This window comes from Cenococcum geophilum (genome assembly GCF_001692895.1).
Source record: "Cenococcum geophilum 1.58 unplaced genomic scaffold K441scaffold_68, whole genome shotgun sequence".
NCBI lineage: Eukaryota > Fungi > Ascomycota > Dothideomycetes > Gloniales > Gloniaceae > Cenococcum > Cenococcum geophilum.
Window position 1 is genome coordinate 786,929 of NW_027137626.1, and position 22,262 is coordinate 809,190.

The 22,262-nt window shown below is 35.0% G+C and overlaps 3 protein-coding genes across 3 annotated transcripts; 1 reads left to right on the top strand and 2 right to left on the bottom strand.

Annotated features, from left to right (window-relative positions):
• Window positions 1-800: 800 nt before the first annotated feature.
• On the top strand, window positions 801-1,013 carry K441DRAFT_588674 (uncharacterized protein; the record flags this gene model as incomplete). Its single annotated transcript, XM_067644722.1, has 1 exon — window positions 801-1,013. A coding segment is annotated over one exon (213 nt), but the record flags the coding sequence as incomplete, so codon positions are not given.
• Window positions 1,014-16,906: 15,893 nt separating this feature from the next.
• On the bottom strand, window positions 16,907-17,062 carry K441DRAFT_588720 (uncharacterized protein; the record flags this gene model as incomplete). The annotated part of the gene is made up of 1 exon (XM_067644725.1): window positions 16,907-17,062. A coding segment is annotated over one exon (156 nt), but the record flags the coding sequence as incomplete, so codon positions are not given.
• Window positions 17,063-18,382: 1,320 nt separating this feature from the next.
• Window positions 18,383-18,535, bottom strand: K441DRAFT_588726 (uncharacterized protein; the record flags this gene model as incomplete). The annotated part of the gene is made up of 1 exon (XM_067644726.1): window positions 18,383-18,535. A coding segment is annotated over one exon (153 nt), but the record flags the coding sequence as incomplete, so codon positions are not given.
• Window positions 18,536-22,262: the final 3,727 nt, after the last annotated feature.

Below are 22,262 nucleotides of genomic sequence, written 5' to 3' on the forward strand. Positions count from 1 at the left end.
ACCCCTGCACCCCCCTAAATTCCTTTATAAAGCGTCTAAGAGATTATAGGCGTATATTTGCTATAAGCTAGGCCAAATTTCTAATACGTATTAACTTTAAGTAACCATAATAGGGTTAATCTAGCAGCTATAGCTATAGTTTAATATAATTAAATTATAACCTCCTTTACTAGTATATTTTAATTAATATAATTAGCTAACCACTATATTAGGGGTTAAAGTATAGCCTTAAAGTTTAAAAACGTGTTTTCTAAAGCTAGGCTAACCTAATTAACCTTATTAATATAGCGACCGTACTCTACTACTATACCTTTATTTACCCTAAAACTTCCTAAGGTACCTTTTATACCCTACTATAAATAGCTTATCTAAATTTACTATACCTATATAATATTTATAGCGCATTATTAGCTAGGTATACTCTTTTAGAGACTTTTATAAACTCCTATAAACTTCTAAGCTAATTAAATAAGCTCTTATAAACTTCTATAAACTCCTAGGCTAATTAAATGGCGAGATTTAAAAGAAAGAAAAAGAAGATGGGTAGTAGGAATATAAATCGCCGGAGTTAATAGCATAGAGCTTAGGGTAAGGTAGTGGAGCCGCCTATATTATAAACGTTTACTAATTATAGTTCTATTCTAGAGACTCTCTAGTTAATCTAAAGACTAAATATAAAAGAATTACCGTTAGTTATTTAGTAGGTAGGACGTATAAAGAATATACTATTCTAGTATAAGGTTATTAACCTCTACCTTTAGCAAATTATACTTTAGACCTGCCTATAGCTTAATAACTTTAAGCCGCGTAATAAGCAGGTACGTACTCTACGTCAGCTTATATTTAGGAAAGGTAATACTCTTTTTATTACTTATACGGGCTTTAGTAAAAGCCTAATTTTTTTTACACATGTTCTATTTTTATTTTTTATTATTTTATATCTATTGTATTATACTATATATAATACTGCGTATGCAGCCTTAGGCTATGGCGCTATAGTTCTATATACATAAATCCTTTCTAGGCAGCTTAATATATACTAGTAGTTATATCCTAGTAGTTTATAAACCCCTAAACTAGAAGTTTATAGTTCCTTAGTAATATACTAAGTTACTACAACTACTAGTGAATGAGAAAACGGTAGGAAAAACTATAAGAAATCCTAACACCTGTCCCTATCCTTTTGCAATTTATTTCTGTCCCTTTACTCTCTAATATTATTTTAAGAGCCTAATAGGAGTTACCCCCTTCTAGAATCCTATCTGTTTTATTATTCTATAGAACCTTCTTCGCTAGTACTATATACTAGTTTAGCTGCTTTAAGAGTCTCGCAGTCTTTACTATTAGCAAAGTGTTTCTCCTTACAATTAATATAAGGGGGGGTGGTGTGCTTGTAAGGCTTGCCCATTACTATATAAGTAGGACAGTAGTGGTCTTTAGATAAATGTGCAGCCGCACAGAATCTATAGGCCCTATTAGAGCACCTGTCTCCTATATGGCCAAATTTTTGGCAGCTAGTGCACTGCGTAGTAGGAGAGACTTTGAGGTATTTTACTACCTTAGTAGCTGTACCTGTAATTGAGATCTCTTTTTTTTTAAGGATTTCTTATCTTTTTTCCTTATTTTTTATAGTAAAGACTATAGAGCCAAATCTGGTTTATAGATTGTGTCTTTTTACGCTAAATAAGATCCATTTAGGTAGTCCTTATATCCCTATAGGATTAAAGGTCTTAATTTCTTCTTTTAGGAGCATAGAGCCTCCCTTTTTTAGAAAAGGTAGGGTGGGAACCCTATGGGCTATAATTTAAACCTAGGGTTCTAGTTTTTATTCTCTTTAAAAAGTAAAGCAGTTATACTAGATATCCTTATATTTAACTAGGAAATCCGCATTATACTCTTCTATAGTTATAAGGAGAATATTTTATTTTCCTTTAGTTCTAGCTATAGACGCTAGTACTAGCTTTTTTACTTGCAGTTTTAATATAAATAGTTATTTCGTATAGAGAAGGTATCTAAAGATTAGTCCTTTTCGTCTGTAATTAGGACTAGCTTCCTTTCTTATAGCTGCTTTTTTTTACTCCTAGTAGAAGTAGAACTCCTACTAGAAGGAAAGGGGGTAGGAGGTGGTAGTAGGGAGGGTATAGAGGATAAAGAAGGGAGGTCCTTCTTTAGCCTCTCTGCGTAAGTTTCTTTAGTAGAGGCTACCTCCTTACGGAGAGCTCTTACTTCTTCTACTAGTCCTTTTAGGACATCGTTTGCCTTTTTTCTTTTCTTTTTCTTGTGTAAAGGGATTTTCTCCTAATAGGATACTTTGTGTATAGTACACTAGCTATTTAACTTATTCTTTTATTTCTTCTCTTTCTTCTTCTTCTTCTTCTAGCCCTATATAGGCCTGAGTTAGGCCATTTAGAGCAAATCTTAGATGTTGTTCTGGAGAAAAGGAATAGGAAGGCATATTAGCCGTACTATCCGTAGTAGTTATTGGTTTTATTGTCTTTTTTATAGGTTTTTGGTTTTCTTTTTCAGGAGAAGACTAAGGATGTCCTCTTTTTTCTCCTGTCCTAAATAGGCTAGGAGAACGAGAAGGGAAAAAAGTGAATATAGGCTTATTATCACTTATTTCTATAAGAGGTTGTTTTTAGGGCCTATTAGGTACAGATAAGAGTTCGTTATCACTTGTCTCTGTAGTGTATTCGCCTCTAGGAGGCTTTTTAGGCTTTTTAGGCTTAGTAGCCTAAGTATTCTTTGGCATTTTGTAGCTAGTAGCTTATAGGGGGGCTTCTTAAAAAAGCCTTAATTGTTTTTACTACCCTTACACCTTTTCTCCTTACTAATCCTACTAGAAGATTTCTGGGGAGATTAGGGTAAAAGGTAGTAGAAAACTAGCCCCTATTTAGTGTTTGTTTAAGTATTCGGTTTTAGTATTCCTGTCTATACCTCGCTTATAAGCTAGAACCACCCCTAAGAAGAATTTTCTATTGGGGAAAAGGGCGTAAAACGACAAATAAATCCACCTCTAACTCGCTAGGCAGTAGGAGTTAGGTCTTTAAAGTTGGAAAATCGATTGTTTTTGATGGAGAGATGGGTATGCGTAAGTTTTAAAGTGTGGCGCTACCCTTTAATAAGGTCGTATATATGTTGTCATTTTTTACGTGTTTTATCCTTATAGGGAAGATTACTATCTAGATAATCCTATTAAATAAACTAGGCGATAAGTAGCTAGATAATATTAAGAAGATAAATAGCTCTTATCTAGTTCTTATTAACGCTAAAATAAAAAGTTAGGAGAAGTCTCTAATTATAAAGATCCGAGAGGAGGCGTATATGTATATACTTCTTAGACCTAAGTAGGTATTAATAAAGTTATTCTAGGATGCCTTAAAGGAGCTAGAGTTACAGTCTTAGATTAGGCTAGTTATAATTAATAAATATTATCTTATAAAGGAATAGGAAGGCTTTTAACCGGCCTACTTAATACTAAGTAAGCTACGGATAATCCTCTACCTAAGTATAGTTTAGTTTACCTATTTTTTAACCCTTAATAAGAAGGTAGAGAAACTGGTTCTATTACACGCTAGGTTCTAAGCAGTTAGCTATTATTTATACTAGACTAAAGTTATAAGAACATCTATTAATTATCTAGATATGTATATATATATACAACTAACTCCTAAAGAAAAGGTAGACTTATTAAAAAACCTATATTTTCTATTAGATAACTATATAAACGGTAATAGAGTATTTATACCTAAATAGATACCAAAGACAATAGTCTTTATTAATAGTTAAATATCTGTTTAGTAGGTAGTAGAGTACCTCTAAAATATAATACTTTAAAAGTTTAAGGCGTATATAAAGGGGACAAACAACAATAATAAGGCCTTTTATATTAGTAGCGTAATTTAGGAGTTTACCGCTACTATATAAGAGTATAATCGTAACTAGCGGTATACAGAGTTTAAGAAGCCCTTTTTTATTATCTAAATTATAATAGCTATAACCTTATTTAGCATAGGCGTAAATATTACAGATATTAAGCGTATAATTATTTAGAGGTTTCTAATTATAAATAGCCTAGGTAATATATAGCAGTAAATTAGTTAAGGCGGATAAGGGAAGAATCGCACTAGTATAGGTTATATCTTCCTACTGTACTAGGCATTTAATATAAAGGGGATAGATAAGCTAGGATAGAAACTACTACTACCATATATAGAGCCGCTAACTTAGGCGCCTTAAAGAGGACGTAATAGCTTACCTACTAGATATAGACGGAGTAAGCTTATCTAGAGTACTATACCTAGCAATATTAGCGATATAAAGAGTATTACCTTAAAGAAATTAGCCGTAAGTTACAATTCTATACCTATAGCTAATAGTAACATTCTATTTTAGATAAAGGCTTAGCTAGTTATAAGAAGCCATTAGCTAAATAGGAGGACATAGTAAACGGTAAATATTATTAAAAGGCCTTTCATACCTTTCTAGGAGAGAATAGGTTACTACCAGCAGTTTTAAACTATATTATTCGCGCACTAGCTAATTAGTGCTATAATTAATATAACCCTTTACTATTTCCTAAGTTTATATTAGCTCCTAAAGCACTAGTACTACTTTATTAGCTAAGGGCTAGCATCCAGCCTAATATTGTATTAGAGTTTATTAATAATTAGGCTATTAAGTAGGTAGAGTTAATATATACTAGCAAATATTAACGCTTCCCTATACTATTATCTGCATTTATAGAAGAGAAATATCGCTAGCAGCTTACGTGTCTATATAATAGGAAAACGCCTAATACCTTTTAGGAGATACTTATAATAAATTCCCTAGAAAGTATAGCTCCTCTACTTATTTTATAGCGATATCGTAATACCTATAGCGATTAGTTAATTAAGTAACTAAAAAAGTATAGTTAAGGTAGTTAGAAGTACCTATAAGAATAGTCTAGCGTAAAGATGGGTAAAAGATACTTGGGGTTAGGCCTTAGTGGTACGCGAGTTGCTAGAGTAGCTATCTACACTAGCGGAGTATACTGCGCACGTTTAGTAATAGGATAATAGCTTTACCGTCTGGGTTACTATATAGAAGACAGTATGGAGCGTAATAGACTTACCAGCTTCGCTACTTAGAAGTTAAGTTATTAGTAAAATTAGCGTACCAAGCTCTCTACTTAGTACTCTACTTCTAGCTATACTAGAGGGTATTAAACGCGTGGCGTAGGTACTTAAGGATATTTAGAGACTAATCTCTACGCCTATAATATATAGTACGTCCACTATAGGCTTTTAGGATATCGCTACTCTTAACGCTTAGAATACTACAGGTCTTAACTCCTAGGATATAGCCGGTCTTAATTCTTAAGTTATCGCTATTCTTAATTCTTAGCCTACTATTCTAGCTATATCCCGGTTATAGGTAGTCTTAACGCCTAGCTAGAAAAGATAAGCTAGTAACTAAAGGGACTTGCCTACTAAATATTAGATAGTTATATAGAAGAGGGATATAAATATAGATATAGTACTTATATTTACTCTAAAAACTAGACCTAGGCGTATTAGAAAAGTAATATTAAAAGGTAAAGAGAATTTCCTTACAGAATTATAGATAGAGATGGCTTAGGGTATTATATAATAGCGCGTTCTAATTAGTCCAAGAGTTAGTAGGAGTTAGTAGGAGCTAGCGGAAGTTAGTAGGAGTTTATATAGTAGATTTTATATAGAATCTTACCTATTAACCCACAACCTCTACTTAAAATATTATAACGTATTTTAATTAGCCTAAGAGTTTATAAAGGTCTTCTAATTAGTCCAGGGGTTTATAGAAGTTTTTAGAAGTTTTGCGCTAGTGACTTAATTAATAATATAAGGTAAATAAGTGTTAGATTATAGTAAATATCTATAAAGGTAAAGTAGATAAGCTAGTACTTATAGTTATCTACGCCCCTAATTTCTCTCTACAACACTAATACTAATAATTTTTTTTATAGCCTAGGTGCTTTCGTACCTAGTAAACTTCCTAACCAATAAGGAGGCCATTCTCGCCACCGCCTCTACTCTCCATCTTAGAGCCCTATATTTAGGTTACATCCGGCATCCTCTATAAGTATTTTTCTATACTAAGTAGTTAACTAAAGCTTTAGTAAATTACAGTCCCTCGTCAAAAGTCTCCGTGTGAGCGCCTTTTTTAGACAACCCACCTTGCTAAATTACTATATAATAACCACATAATTAATTCTAAAGCTATAAAAAATATTTTAAGTTTATATTATATATANAATCTAGCTATTATACCCTTTTTTAAAATTTAAAACCTATAACTCCTTTAGAAATCCTATTAATTCTTTACTAAAATCTATAATCTATAATCTATATTTTCTACTACTAAATATTAAAATTATTTTTTAAAAATTTAATATATTACAGATATTCACTTTTACTATGACTTTTTTTATTTAAATTTTTATTTTAAAAGTATGAAAGTTTATTATAACCCTTTAAACCCTTAATTTTTCAAATTTGTATAGGAAATTGCATTTTTTTTACTCTTTTTTAAGTCTATAACCTTATAACAATTTTTTATACTTTTTAAATAAAAATTAAAGTAGAGAGAGTTTTAGTGTCGGTATAACTCTCTTTATTAACATGCACGAATATCACTTATAGTGGTACGTATGCGGTGTTAAAGTTAGTAGTTAATTGTTGTCTAGAAGAAAGGGGTTGCTCCAAGGTTAGACAGTTAGTCTCGCTTCGTAGTCCCGTGACTATATTACGTAATTAATGTTCCGACACTAGAGCAACTCTAAAAAGAAGGCTAATCTATACTCCAAAGTTAAGTCTTCTAGACTACTCGTAACGTATACGCAATAGTAACTTTCTACCAAATTCTACCATATTACCAAATTCTGCCAAATTCTGCTATATTACCGAATTCTGCCAAATTCTGCCATAATACCGAATTCTGCCAAATTCTGCCATATTACCGAATTCTGCCAAATTCTACCAAACCTATTGGCTCGCTTAGTACTAGCGCCAACGCTAAACCAAAGTCAAATCCGTTCGCTTAACCCACCCTACAGCCTATAATTTGACTCAATTTGTGTTAATAAGCTATAATAGTGCCGTATAGGGCTTACCCTTTATTATAGCGTCCGTAGGGTTAGTATCTCTATTAATCCACTTAACTTTAGTAATCTATCTTTATTTATAAGCTTAGCAAAGGCACATTATATTAATTATTAAGCATTTCTCTTACGTAGTTCCTAGTTAGACAAGACAGTTATATAAATACTTTAAATTAGTATAAAGAATAAGTGGTAAGTTGACCTATAAGACCTTATTTAGCGTAGATTTAATTGCAGCGCCTATATTAAAACTATGCGCTATGCCGTATAACTTTAAGGCTAATACACTCCTAGTAACTCTTTTGCACTTAATTAAGGACTAGTAGACGATATTTGCCTTATTTAAGGCGTCTGCTAGTATAAATATATAGCCAATTTATAAAGATAAGTCCTTATTATTAGCGAAGGAAGCGTTTATAAATACTAAGAGTTATAAGGTGTTAACGTCTAGCTTAACGAACTTTAGGCCTCTATTTACGTTCTTAATCTGCCAGCTTAATCGCTTATTAAGACTCTTTATATTATCTTTAACTGGGTTAATTACCTAGGTAGTAAAGGATAGATTAAATAAGGCCTTTAGCTGATAGACTAAGGCGATATAGGCTCCTCTAGCGCGTTAAGCGATATACTAGTCCTTTAGCGTAAGTAGGCTATACGTAACTCCTCTAGAGCTAGTGCTATTTACTAACGTAGTATTAACTACACTAAGGTTCTTACACTGGCGCTTTTGCGTTAGCGTAATACTTCCGTCTTATATTAATTAAATAAGTCCTCTATTAAACTTAATTGGTATATTAGTAGTTAATTGCTCTCACTCCTTAGCTATAAATTTGGCCTTATATAGTTCGCTTTATTTAGCCTCTATAAAGGTATTATCTGCAAGGAATAGTATATCGTTAGTCTATAGGCCAATAATTCTAAAAGGCTTGTTACTATAAAGCAAGCAAGGGTTATACGTGGACTGGTCTATTTACAGCTAATTAATATAGTATAAATAGTAGGTCTTAAACTAGTGGTTTTTAGCTTTAGGTACTTTATAAAGTGGCTTTATAACCTTTAAAACGGAGTCCGTATTAATTCCTAATTATTTATTTAGCTTATTATCACGGGACAGGGCAGTGGCTATAAGACGTATGTATTCAAAGAGTCTATAAGACGTTACGCGATCAATCGTAAGGGTCGAGGGCGTAAGGAGGTAATATACCTACGCGTAGCTAACATAAGCTGTACGTGAGGTATACGTAAGAGCACGGGGCTCTCCTATAGAGGCCCCTACGGTAGGGTTCTGTAACACTACCCCCCCTCCTATAAAGGCGGAGCTCCGGCGACGCTATAGTTACTATATATATATAAAAGGGACACTTAGGGTATAGAAAAGAAGAAAGGGGGGTATTGCTAAAGGCTTAAAACAATATTATATAATAAGGCTTGGTATCTAAAAATCCGACTAATTAGATAACTTTAACCGCCGGTTAAAGTTCCTGGATATCTTAACAATATTTCAGTTACGTAATCGCACTTTACCGCAATCTAACGGCAATCTAATAGTAATTTGCCCCTACGTAGTAATATATAACGGTTTAACTCTATAAGGGCTCCTATAGAGGATTAGGTATAAAATCTTTACTTAGGCCCAGTTTCTATAGGTTCGCGTAGTAAAAGTCGCTAATTAGATCCTTTACATTTTTAAAGTCTTCCTATAGTTGCCATTCTGGCTAATTTATATTAAATCCTGTGTATATAGCTCTGTAGTAGAGCTATTATCCTCTGCCTTTGCCAAAGTATTTAGAGTTAATAATTCATTTAACGGTTTACTCCTCGTGGTTCTCGTCTTCGTTCTTGTCTTGGATTAGTACTAGTAGGGGTTTAGGCTGTATCTGCTCTAATAAGGGGTTAGGCTAGTAAAGGTATAGTAGCTATAGGTAAAATATAGGCTATATCCCGCGGGTAGTTAGGGTAGGCGGGAGCTCTAGCTTATATACGGCTCCCCTATTAATAACTTATTTAATTAGGTAGGGGCCGAGGTTCTTATAATTAAGTGACTTTATAGGCCTCTGCGTAGAGATATTGCGTGCATCTAGCTATACCTAGTCGCCAATACGCATTTCTAGTGGTGGTGTTCTATAATAGTTAGCGAAGTAGGCCTACTTTACTTAAGCCCAGGCCATTTCTCCCTTGCAGTAGTTAAGTAGATTTTTTATATGGTCTGTATACTAATTAGCAAGTAGCATCTTAAGGCGTTTTCTATATAGCAGTTTCTTATTAATAGGTTCTGGTGGTTCTATACCGGATTAGGGGTAATATTCCTTATTTGTGAAGAATAGGGTAAGTCCTATAGTAGTTAAGACATAGTTATTCGCTGCGAATTCACCTAGTAGGAGGTAATTTACCCAGTTATCTTAACTATAGGCGACTACCTGTCGTAGGTACGCTTTTATACTAGTATTAGCGTTTTCCAGTTACCTAGTAGTTTTATAGTGGAAGGATATAGACATCTTAACGGAGATACTAAGGCGTTGGCAGATTCGTCTCTATATATTAGAGCTAAACTATATGCCTTAGTCGGACGTAATTAAATTAGGTAACCTATATAATCGGTAAATTTCGTAAAAAAAGGCGTTAGTAATATTACTAACGGCTATGCCTTTAGTTAGGACGTAGTGGCGCTCTTTTATAAGTCGGTATATTATTATAAGGATGTTTTTATAGGTACGGCCATATCGCTTATAGGGTGGTAGGTTAATAATGAAATCTATAGCGATATCTGCCTATTGTTATATGGGTACTAGTAGAGGGTGCAGTAGTCCTTAGTACTTTGTATTAAAGGCCTTAGCGCGCTTATAACCGTAATAGGCGCCTATAAAGCGTTTGACTAAGTCTATTATTTTAGGCTAGAAGTAGTATTAGCTAAGAAGCTTATAGGTTTCTTCTTTGCCTAGGTGGCCGCTTAATCGGAGGTCGTGGGCCATTTNGATTAGTTNCCGTTATAGATTTTCTAAGTTAGGGATGAATAGACGGCCTCTATAATAGAGCCTATTCTCTTTTACTTCTAAGGCTGCTATATTAATCTGGCCTAAGCTTTGGAGTTTAGTTAGTAGCATATAGGCGCCGGCGGTCTTTGCGGCAATAAGTTAATACAGTAATAGGTTAATAGAGGTGTTATATACCGTAGTAATAAGCTTATTAATTTCGGGAGGTAATTCTAGTTCTATAGTGTGGAGCTAAGGTATAGTTAGCTCTATTGTAGGTAGCATACCTAGGGCTAAATTCCGTGCTTTTAGGATTATCTATTATTGGAACTGGTTATAGGGGTTATCTTTAAACTAAGGAAGGTCTTATAAGCGGCGTGTTAGGCTATTAGGCTTAGTACCTTATACTTTTAGCCTATATACGATTTTAAAGTTAAAACTAGAGAGGAACTTGTTCTAGCGTACTTAGCGTTAATTTAGCTATTTTATAGTTATAAAGTACTTAAGGTTACAATAATCCGTAAGGACTTTAGTTGGCTAGTTAGGTTCTGCTAAGGAAAGTTCCGGTTGGAATTCCTTAAACGCTTATATAATCGCGAGAAGTTCCTTATTATAGATCTTGTAGTTATATTCTTATAGTATAAGCTTAGATAAATAGAATGCGACTAGGTAGAGGAGACCGTTATTACCTATCTAGGAGAGGACGCCTGCGTTAACGTGGTCTAAGGAGTTAGTCTTAAGATAAAGTTATTATCCTGGTATAAAGTAAGCTAGGATAGATGCTTTAGTAAAAGCATCTTTAAGGTCTTGGAACGCCTTCTTATATTTAGGCGTTTAGATAAAACGTAGATATATTTTTCTTTCTTTTACGGAAAGGCCCTTTGTTTATATTATTGCTATAAATAGTGCTATAATACCCAAAAAGTTATATATAAATTTTTAATAGAAGTTGGCGAAACTAAGGAAAGCTTATACGTCTTTAATATAATTAGGGGTTTGCTATTTAGTAATTATATATACCTTCTTAGGGTCTATACGGACACCCTTAGTAGTAATAATTAGTCTAAGGTATTTTACTTCTATAACTAAGAATTTGCACTTCTTTAAATTAATATAAAGTCCTACGTCCCTAAGGCGCTGTAAGACCTTTCAAACGTGCTTGGTATGCTTAAAAAGGTTATCGCTATAAATAAGTATATCGTCTAGGTACGCAGAGTAGAAGTCGTCAAGGTAGTCCTATAAGGCGTTATTAATATAGCTTTAGAAGCTGCCTAGGCCGTTATATACGCTAAAGGGTATAACGGTATATTTAAATTGGCTAAAGCGCGATATAAATGCGGTTTTCCATTTGTTACCTTCTCGTATTTAAAAGCGGTTAAAGGCGGTAATAATATTAAGCTTAGTATAGATTTTAGCTTAGCTAAGCCGCTTAAGAGTCTTACGTATAAGCGGTACGGGGTATTAGTTCTTAATTGTAATAGCGTTAAGTCCTCTATAGTTAACGCAGAATTAAATACCTCCTCCTGGCTTCTTAGTAAGGAGGATAGGGGCGGCTGCTAGGGATATACTGGGGCGAATAAACCCTTTATTAAGGTGTTCGTTAATATACTTTTTAATAACTAGAAGTTCGTTTTTTAATATTAGGTAGGGTCTCTTATAGGGTAGCGTTTTTCCTTATTTAATATTAATGGCATAGTTATTAGGTTAATATGGGGGGAGTATATCTACGCTCTTTTATAAGCACACGTTAATAAAGTTATAGTACCTCTTAGGGAGGAGCTTACGGAGTTCCTTGTTGGTAAGTCCTTTTTTAAGCTTTATAAACTTCTTAAAGTCTAAAGGTAAAAGTCCATAGAGTTCTGCGGGGGCATCGTTTTCTAAGAGGTTAACTATATCTATCCTATTACTATAGAGGACGTAGTCCTGTTCTTTATTAAGCTTATATAGTTATAATTAGGAGGCTGCGGTAACGGTTTAGCCTTTTCTACGTGCTATACGGTAAAAGGCCGCAGCACTTATATGGTGGTAGTTGGTCGTGGGTAGGGTAATAAGGGGTTCCTTAGGTTAGTATCCTAGGGAGTAAATAGAGGCGGCTAGGCCATGTCCTAGGTAGGTCTCTCTACAGTATTTAGAGTTAAAGGTTACTTCTCTCTTTTTCTAATTAATGGTGGGGTTGTATTATTTAAGCTAGTTTATTCTAAGGATAATAGGGTAGTTAGTAAGTGGTGTAATATAGGCCTAGAGTTCTTCCTAGTGCCCATTTATATCTAGGTAAAGTTATACCATATAGGTAATCTTCTGTGCGGTATAACTACCGTTGGCGAGTTATAGGGCGCGGGCTTTGGTAAGGGGTAAGGTAAGTAGGTTATAAGTACGCATAAATTAGGTATCTATAAATTTATTAATAGCTCCGCAATTAATTATAGAACGGCTTTTATATTATTTTTTGGCAGTAGTTCCTATTACGGGTAAAACTATCTATTTCCGTCTATTTATCTTTACTAAGTTATCTATTAAGCAGGCTAATATATAGATCCCCTTATTGTTAGGGCGTCCCAACCTGCGACTTAGGGCTAGGACTTAGCATTTTCTGTTTCCGTATCCGACTCTACCGCTATTACTACGTCTTTATCTTATACGGTAGTGGTATATAGCGATGTATTTAGTGTTTAAGGTACTAGGTTAGGTATTAGGCGGCAGCTGCTAAACCTAGCCATTAGGTAGTTTGGGCTATAGCTGTAATAGCCTTCTTAATAACATCTATAGCAACGCTTTAGCTTCTAGAGTAGCTCGCGTTTTCCGTCTAGTAGCTTCTGCGGGAAGGTTAGTATAGAAAGGTCGATATTAGAACTAGTAGTGTTGCTTAGGGTAGTAGGCGTTAGTGGTTTAGTAGGTCCGGAGGGCTTTTATAGGGAGGTCTTTAGGCGGGGGGTTTTTTTTTATTTTTTATATCCGTTGTATTATACTACATACAATACTGCGCATGCAGCCTCTGGGCTATGGCGCTATAGTTCTATATACATAAATCCTTTCTAGGCAGCTTAATATATACTAGTAGCTATGTCCTAGTAGTTTATAAACCCCTAAATTAGGAGTTTATAGTTTCCTAGTAAAATTACTAAGATACTACAACTACTAGGGAATAAGAAAATGGTAAGAAAAACTATAAGAAATCCTAACCCCTGTCCCTGTCCTTTTGCAATTTATTTCCGTCCTTTTGCTCTCTACTATCTTTTAACCTAAAAGCCTAGTAGGAGTTACCTCCTTCTAGACTCCTATTAATTTTATTCTTCTATAGAATCTTCTACACCAGTACTATATACTAGTTTAGCTGCTCTAAGATTCTCGCAGTCTCTGCTATTAGCAAAGTGTTTTTCTTTACAATTAATGCAAAGAGAGGTGGTATGCTTGCAAGGCCTGCCGCTTATTAAGCAGGTAGGACAGCAGTGGTCTTTAGATAGATGTGCAGCCGCACAATATCTATAGGCCCTAGTAGAGCATCTGTCTCCTATATGGCCAAATTTTTGGCAGCTATTACACTGCGTAGTAGGAGAAACTTCGAGGTATTTTACTACCTTAGTAGCTATACCTGCAATTGATATCTCTTTTTACTTAAGGATTTCTTGTCTTTTTTCTTCGTTCTCTACAGTAAAAACTATAGAGCCAAATCTGGTCTATGGATCGTGTCTTTTTACACTAAATAAGATCCATTTAGGTAGTCCTTATATCCTTATAGGATTAAAAGTCTCTATTTCTTCTTTTAAAAGCTTAGAGCCTCCTTCTCCTAAGAAAGGTAGGGTAGGAACCCTATAGGCTATAATTTAAACCCATAGTTCTAGTTTTTGTTCTCTTTAAAAGGTAAAGCAGTTATGCCAGATTTCCTTATATTTAACTAGGAAATCTGCATTATACTCTTCCATAGTCATAAGGAGAATATTTTATTTTCCTTTAGTTCTAGCTATAGATGCTAAAACCAGTTTTTCTACTTGCAGTTTTAATGCAAATAGTTAATTAACTTTGTTTCGTATAGAGAAGGTATCTAGAGGTTAGTCCTTTTGGTCTGTAATTAGGACTAGCTTTCTTTCTTATAGCNACTTTTTCTTACTTCTAGTAGAAGTAGAAGGAGTAGGAAATGGTAGTNACGAGNAGGGTAGAGAGGACGAAGTAGGGAGGTCCTTTTTTAGCCTCTNTGCGTAGGTTTCTTTAGTAGGGGCTACCTCCTTACGGAGAGCTCTTACTTCTTCAACTAGTCCTTTTAGGACATCTTTTGTCTTTTCTTTTCCTTTTATAAAGGGATTTTCTCCTACTAGGATACTACGTGTATAGTCCTCTAGCTATTTAACTTATTCCTTTTTATCTTCTTCTTCTTCTTCTTCTAGCCCTTTATAGGCCTGGATTAGGCTATCTAGAGCCTTTTATAGGTGTTGTTCTGGAGAAAGGGGAGAGAAAGATATACTAGGTATACCAGCCGTGAAAGTCATCAGTTTGGTTGTCTTTTTTGCAGGTTTTTGGTTTTCTTTTTTAGTAGAAAGACTGAGGATGTCCTCTTTTTTCTCCTGTCCCAAATAGGCCAGGAGAAGGAGAAGGGCTAGAAAAGGTGAATGTAGATATAGACTCATTATCACTTATTTCTATAGGAGGTTTCTTTTTAGGCCTACCGGGCCTTGGCATTATGTCTCTAATAGGGGGGTTTTCCTAGTTTTTACTATCCTTATACCCTTTCTCCTTACTAATCCTACTAGAAGATTTCTGGGGAGATTAGGCTAAGAGGTAGTAGGGAAACTAGCCCCTATTTTGTAGTTTTGGTATTAGTAGTATTGGTAATAGTAGTAGTAGTTTTGGTGTTCCTGTCCGTGCCTCGCTTATAAGCTAGGGCCACCCTTAGAGAAATTTTTCTGTTGGGAGAAAGGGGGTAAAACGACAAATAAATCCACCTCTAGCTCGCTAGGCAGTAGGAATTAGGTCTTAAAAGTTAGAAAATCGATTGTTTTTGATGGTAAGATGGGTATGCGTAAGTTTTGGAGTATAGCGCTACCTTTTGGTAAGGTTGCATATGTGGTAAAGGTCTAGGCGGGGGTTTACAGTAGCGATCTAATTTAGTCGTTATTTAATCCTCCGTATAGCTGCTACTATATTATAAACATTATTATAGTTATGGCTGGCGGCTGCGTAACTAAGGCGATAAGTGACTTTTTTAAGGAGATCTTTCTAGTCTTTAGTATTGTCTTGGGCGAGGGCTTTAGTATATTCCTAGAATTTAACATAGAACTCATTAAATAATTTAGTAGGGCTTATCTTTAGGGCACGTAGTTTAGCTCGGTTGGTGGCTAATAGGTTATAGTCGCAGTATATTAGATTAAGATCGTTAAGGACTTCTTAGTAGGACTGCCACTTTTAGGGGCTATTGGTCTCCCATTAGGCGAAGAGTCTATTAAATAGTGTACCCTTTATTTGCCTAATAATGTAGCCAATCTTAGTATCTTTTATAGGAAAAAGGTAGGCGCTCTAAGTTAGTTTCTTGCGGATTTACATCTTCTAGTAGCTGTATTCTTTACGGTCTCCTTAGAAAACTAGGGGATTAAGGTAACGTGCATTAGACCCTATAGTAGCAGCTTAGGTTTAGTCGTTATAGCTTTTATTATTGCTTTAGTAGGGGTTCCCGTTAGGTAAGGCTGCTCGGCGCTAACCCTCTATTAAGTATTAAGTAGGTAAAGTTGCCGGGGGCGTAAAGACTTAAGTGGCGTTATATGCAGTAGAGAGGTATCTAGCGTTATTACAAATGTGCTTATTAAGCTAAGATTATAGATATTTAATTATGCCTTTTTTTTTAGTAACCGTAGCAATAAGTGCAATCTTAGCCTTCTTTAACTATTAGACGTCGCGTTTAGATACGCGGAGGTTATTTTTAGTTTCTTAACGCGTGTTATCGGCGAGCGCCTCGCGAGCTTATAGGTCTTAGATAATATCGCGATCTTAGACAGTACGTATCTTGGCTTGTGTAAGCTTTAGGTAGTAGTTCTATAGAAGGCGGTAGTATTTATTAGGTTCTTATGCTACTATTTTTACAAACGTCTCGGCGTCTTATATTTTAATTTTAATAGGTAGTAGCCCTTCTGCTTGCTTATCCGTAGTTATATAGTTAATAAAAGATAAGACATTATTAGTGTCTATCTCCTTAGGGGTTAAGGCTAGGGCTGATAAATCAAATTCTCCTAGGATTAATTGGCGTTGTAGGTTAAGTATAGGTATTGGATTGTTCTTTAGGTTTAATATAGTGGCTAGTAAGGAATATTGTCTTACTATTATAGGTTCCTTAGAAGTATAAAGTAAGGTAACTTATAGGCACGCTACTTTTAGTAGCGCCTATAGTATTACAGAGACGTAGAATTAGTTGTAGGCTAGGTGTCGGTGGTAAAAAGGCGCAACGTAATATCATAGGACGGGGCAGTGGCTACAAGACGTATGTATTCAAGGAGTCTATAAGATGTTACGCGATCAATCATAAGGGTCAAGGGCGTAAGGAGGTAATATACCTACGCGTAGCTGACATAAGCTATACGCGAGGTATACGCGAGAGCACGGGGCTCTCCTATGGAGGCCCCTGCGGTAGGGTTCCGTAACACTTATATAGTAGTCGTACATAGAACTTACGGTTTAGGTTTATAGTGGACTGGACGTAGGCTTATAAGATATCTCGGAGGTAGAGTTGTGTCTGCAGTAGCATAGCAGCAATATAGAGAATTAGCCGCTAGCTAACCCGTTAAATTATTAGTAACTAAATAAGGATTAGCTCTTTCTTTAAATTATTATAAGCCTATATAATAAGTCGTGATTTCTTAAAGGCTCTATTAGTTCCCTTATTCTTAATCTTATTAATAAACCGTAAGTTAAAGAGTCTGACCCCCTTTGGTATATCGTATAGCTTAATAATCTTAAAGACGCCTTTCTTAAGTAGGCCTGTGACCTCCTTTTATTATAAAGCGCTGAATTAGGTATTATTATCGTTCTATAAGTAAATAGCGATATTAGTAATATCTGCAATATTACCTGTAAAAGCACCTATATTTATCGTAGCGTCTATAGTAGCCGTGTCTGTAACGGCCGTAAGTAATAGGTATTTATAGGGGCGACCTCTGCCTTACTTTAGCGGTAGCTATAGTTCGGCTTTAGGTAACGATTAAGGTTTAGCTAGTGAAGGTACTAGTTTAGCTAATTTAATAGGCTCTCGTGGTTTAACTAGGTCTTATAGGTCTAGTAGGTAAGATTTTATAACCGTAGAGCGGAAGGTTATAGGCCTATTTAGTAGCTTTACGGTATAGGTCTTACCGTTAACGGTAAGTAGCGTATATAGCCTATCCCAATAATTACTCTGGCTAGTATTACCTTCTCTTTAGACTAAGATAGGTGAACCAGGTGGGAGGCTATAAATAGCGTTAGTTTATGGTCCGTTTCGTATATTAAGAGCGTTAGCGATCTATCGTTTAGCTTATAGCTTCTAGATTTCTACTATTGCTTTTTTAATAGCCGTAGCTTGCTATATAACTAAAGGTAATAGCGCGTCCGATTTAACCATTCAAGGGTAGGCTCCGAAGACTAGGAGTATAGGGATTAGGCCTTCTGGGCCAGCCGTATTATTAATAGCTTTAAAGGCCATTTGTAGGGCCATCTCCTTACTAATTTTAGGGATTTTAGTTATAATGATTTGGTAGGCTCATTATAGCGGACTGTAGTAGCGCTCTACCATTCTAATGGAATTGTGTAATTTGACTAAAACTAACTTTGTGGTTACTCCCATAGTGGCAGCGTAGTGCTTAAACTCCTTACTAATAAAGTTCTTTCTGGCGTCTGTGGTAATTAGGTCTAGTAGTCCTAAGTAGCTATTAATCTAGTATATCCGTAGAATGTCCTAAGTGTGCTTAGCGCTAATATCTTATAGCTATCTACCAGCTTAAAATTAAGTTGCTTCGTCAACTATGTGTAGTAGGGGAAAGCCGCTGATATATATAATATTAATAATAATATTGTAATTAAAATTAATGTTATCTTATAGGGTAAAGCGAAATCTACCTGGAGATCTGTTATACTTCTAGCAATAGTAGCAGAGTCTAGTTAGCTCTTTAATAGCAGATCTATTAGTGTTATAGCCGTAGCTAGCCTTATTAAGAAGCTTTTACAGTTTATTAACTAACGGGTAACTAAATTAATAGTATAGACGTTGTAGTTCCACGTTAGTTAAGTAGTAAGGGTTTATATTAAAAGACTTAACTAAATAGGACTGTAAGGAGAAGCTCTATAAGAGAAATGGGTAGCTAAATCGTCTAACTACTAGCACCCTTTTAGTGCGAGTAATAATGACGTCCTTTAGGTTATCGTATTTAATATAAAGTCTATCTATATCTGCTAAGCAAAGTAGGAAAGAGGTATCTACTTTAATAATATGGAATTATATCTTGCCTATAGGGCTGTTAACGTCTATAGTTTTAATAGACGTAGATACTCTAATTTCGAATTAGACAGTTACTTAACTCTTAGTTAACGTGTTAAGACTTACAGACTTATCTACGGCCTATAGAGCTTAGAATTAGCTATAGCCAGCCATAGACTTACGCGAAGTACCTATATTAATTATAATTCCTATAAAGACCGTTAAGGTATATTATAACGCTGTAGTTATAGCCGTACTGTAGGTAAATAGGTCGGTCTCCGTATAAGGTTCTGTAGTAAACTCTATGGTAAGTTCTAAAGCCATAAGCAAGTATATATAAGCCTTATTAGCTAGCTCTACGCTTATAGAGGTTACTTTCTTTATAGTAAGTGTTCTAAAGGTAGTAATATAGGCAGAACTATTGTTAGGTTCTCCGGCATCGTTTCTAGAGTCGTTAGCGTCTTCAGCGTCTTATATATAGGCTTTAAAGTCTAAATTATCGTCTTTATCTTTTTCGCAAGCAGCGACGTATTGCTTAAAGTAGTTGTCAAAGTTACCTTTATTACGGCCCTTAATATTAGTAAAGCGTCTCTTATAATCGTCTCTAGACCGATTACGCTCCTCCTCTATATGTTTCTATAAACGGCAGTCCTCCTTCTTATAAACGTAGCACTTGGCCTTTAGTCTACCGTTAGTTCTATAGGGGCGATTGCTGCCGTAGCGGTTAGTATTTTGGTCTCAATTCTAGTTATTTTAGTAGTAGCGTTAATCTGTAAAAAAAAGCTTAGTAAGACGATCTTATTAAGGCCTATAGGGGGTGTTCTTTTTCCCACGTAATAATGGAGGATTATAGTTTACTAATTAACTAAGAGAGGTCTTCTAAAGGGTTAGAGACAGTAATATAGCATACTAGTACTCCCTAGTAAGCAGTAATTAGCTTATTTATAAAAACATAGTTTATACGGAAGTCTAGGTATAGTCCATAACGTTATTTTAGTAGCTTGTTTATAAGCAGTTGAAAGTTCTAATAGATTAACTTATTAGGGTTCTCGTCCATAACTCCTTAGAGGGTCATACTATTCCACTCTATAAGGTTCTTACGGTAGTATTCTAGCCCTTTAAAGAACTATTATATGTAGTTACAGGCTTTCGTAAAAGGTCTTAACTTAAGGTTACTATTATAGTAGTGGTCCTAAGTAAGCCCTTTTAGTATACTAGGGGATGCTACTATATAGCCTTCTAGTGGCAAGCCAGATCTCTTGCAGATATTGTAGAAGATAATTAACTTAAAGTTAAAGCTATTACTAACTCCATCATACTTTTGGTCGTCTATGTAGATCTTTATAATTATAGCCACCTCCTTACTATATCTAGGCCCTTGCCTAGGTCCTTACTCTATACTAGGCATAACTAGTTTAGGTAGTATATGTGTAGGTAGCTGTTACGGCTGCTATAGTTGCTGCGACTATAGCAATTAGTTAATAAGAGTGTAGATTTAGTTATAATTAGAGGATTAAGGACCGGGAGGGGTAGTAGGGGTAGTAGGGGTAGTAATTGGAGTAGCTGGCGGTACAGCAATCGGAGTAGCTAGTAGTATAGTAATTGGAGTAGTTAGCAGTATAGTAGTTAGAATAGCTAGTGGAAGAGCTGGTAATGCTTATATAGTTAGTAAGGGACTATAAAAAGGTGTTAACGCCGGTAGAGCTATAGTAAGCTTATCTAAGGTTAAATTAAGTTAGTCTTGTAGAGCTATAGTGATTATTAGCTTAATATTATTAAGGGCTAGACCAATCTCTTTATCTATCCATTTGTAAAACTCTTCTTCTTAAAGGAGGTTAAATAGTGCTTCTAAGATTAAATATCTATTATTATACTTTCCAATATACACTCCTCTCTTAAGTAGATAAATGCGTAACTTTATTCTTATATTAGTTTGCATGCGTTTAAAATCCTTAGTAGTAAAGCCTTTAAATTCCTCCTTAAATACTATCCATAGTGTGTAGTCTATAAAGTTCTCCTATATATATACGTAGACCTTTATTACTACGTAGTCTTCTAGCTTATCTTTAGAAGCTATAGCAGTAGTAATTCTATTACTATACTTTAATATCTTTTCTTACCACTCTATTGTAGTGTAAAGCAGTATATATTTAGGTGGAGGTTATAAAGGTTTAAGGTTTAAGGTTTAAGATTTAAGGTTTAAGGTTAAGGTTAAGGTTAAGGGTTAAGGTTAAGGTTAAGATTAAGGTCGAGGTTAAAGGTAGTGTATACGTTCTCTACAGCCGTTGGGCCTGTAAAGTGTTCTTAGTAAAATTACTATTCTCTTAGTAATCTATTATATTAGCTATAAAGCTAGTATAAATTCTCTTAAGCTTAAGGAAGGTTGTAATCTTCTCTAAGTAAAGATATAATTCTCTAGGCAATCTAACGCGTTAGTAGTTAAGTTAATACGTAGTCTTAAGCTTTAAGGGTAATATAGCTTTCTCCTTTAATAAAATAGATAAGAACTAGGCGATCGTGAACTATTTCTAGTACTACTTCTTAAGCGCTAGCTATTGCGTATTTCCTAATCTATACGTCTACTAATTAGTGTTGGTATAACTCTCTTTATTAACGTGCACGAATATTACTTATAGTAGTACGTATACGGTGTTGAAGTTAGTAGTTAATTGTTGTTTAGAAGAAAGGGGTTGCTCTAAGGTTAGATAGTTAGTCTCACTTCGTAGTCCCGTGACTACGTCACATGATTAATGTTCCGACATTTAGTAAAAGCAAATTTTTATAAGATATTAGATTTTTAAGAAATATTTTTAATATCTAGTAATAGAAAATATATACTAAGTATAGTAAGTTTTAATAGGAAGGCGGTAAAACCTAGAGGCTTTTAATAAAGGACTATAAATTTTAAATACTAAAAAAGTATTGTGATTACTAGATTATATATCTATAAGTAGCTTTAGATGTTTTTTTAAGCTCTAGAATTAATTATGTAACTTTTATATAGCATTTTAGCAAAAAGTGTTATTTTTAGCGTGACCTTAGCACGGACACTTTTGACGTAGTACTGTAACCTAAGCTTCTAACTACTTCCCTACTTAAAGAGGCCGTTTACTACCTAATTTTATAGCCCTCCTTGCCTTTACCGCGCTCGCGCTCCTCCTATTCCCGTCCCTATCTCTATCCCTAATCCCTCTTCTATGCTACCCCTTAGTAGTAACAATAATAATAATAACAATAATAGTATTAGCTAGTGGCCTAATCTACTATACGTTTTGCAATGCCTTATATCTTAAACGTTAGCTAATATAGTATATAGATTACTATTACTATTACTACTACCTCCTCCTCCTCTACTACTACTACTACTACTACTACTACTACTACTACTACTACTACTACTACTACTACTACTACTACCACCGCCGCTACCGCTNGCGGCCCCGCCGCTACCCCTTACTTAGGCTGGCTTTACGGCCGCCTAGTAGATAGACTAATAGCGGCTCCTATAAAACTAGGCCCTCTATAGAAAGGCTACTATTAACTATATGCCTATAGTTGTAGGTAAATAGTAGTTAGACCTCCTGGCGTTAGTAGGCGCTAAGAATACCTCTTATATTAGGAGGATTATAGAGATAGAGCTAGGTAAGTAGCTTATAGGAAAGGATTAGTGCTTAGCTTACTAAGTAAGGGATAAGGAGTACTAAGCCTACTTTAAAAAGGGTTTTTAGTAGGTAAGTAGGCCTAG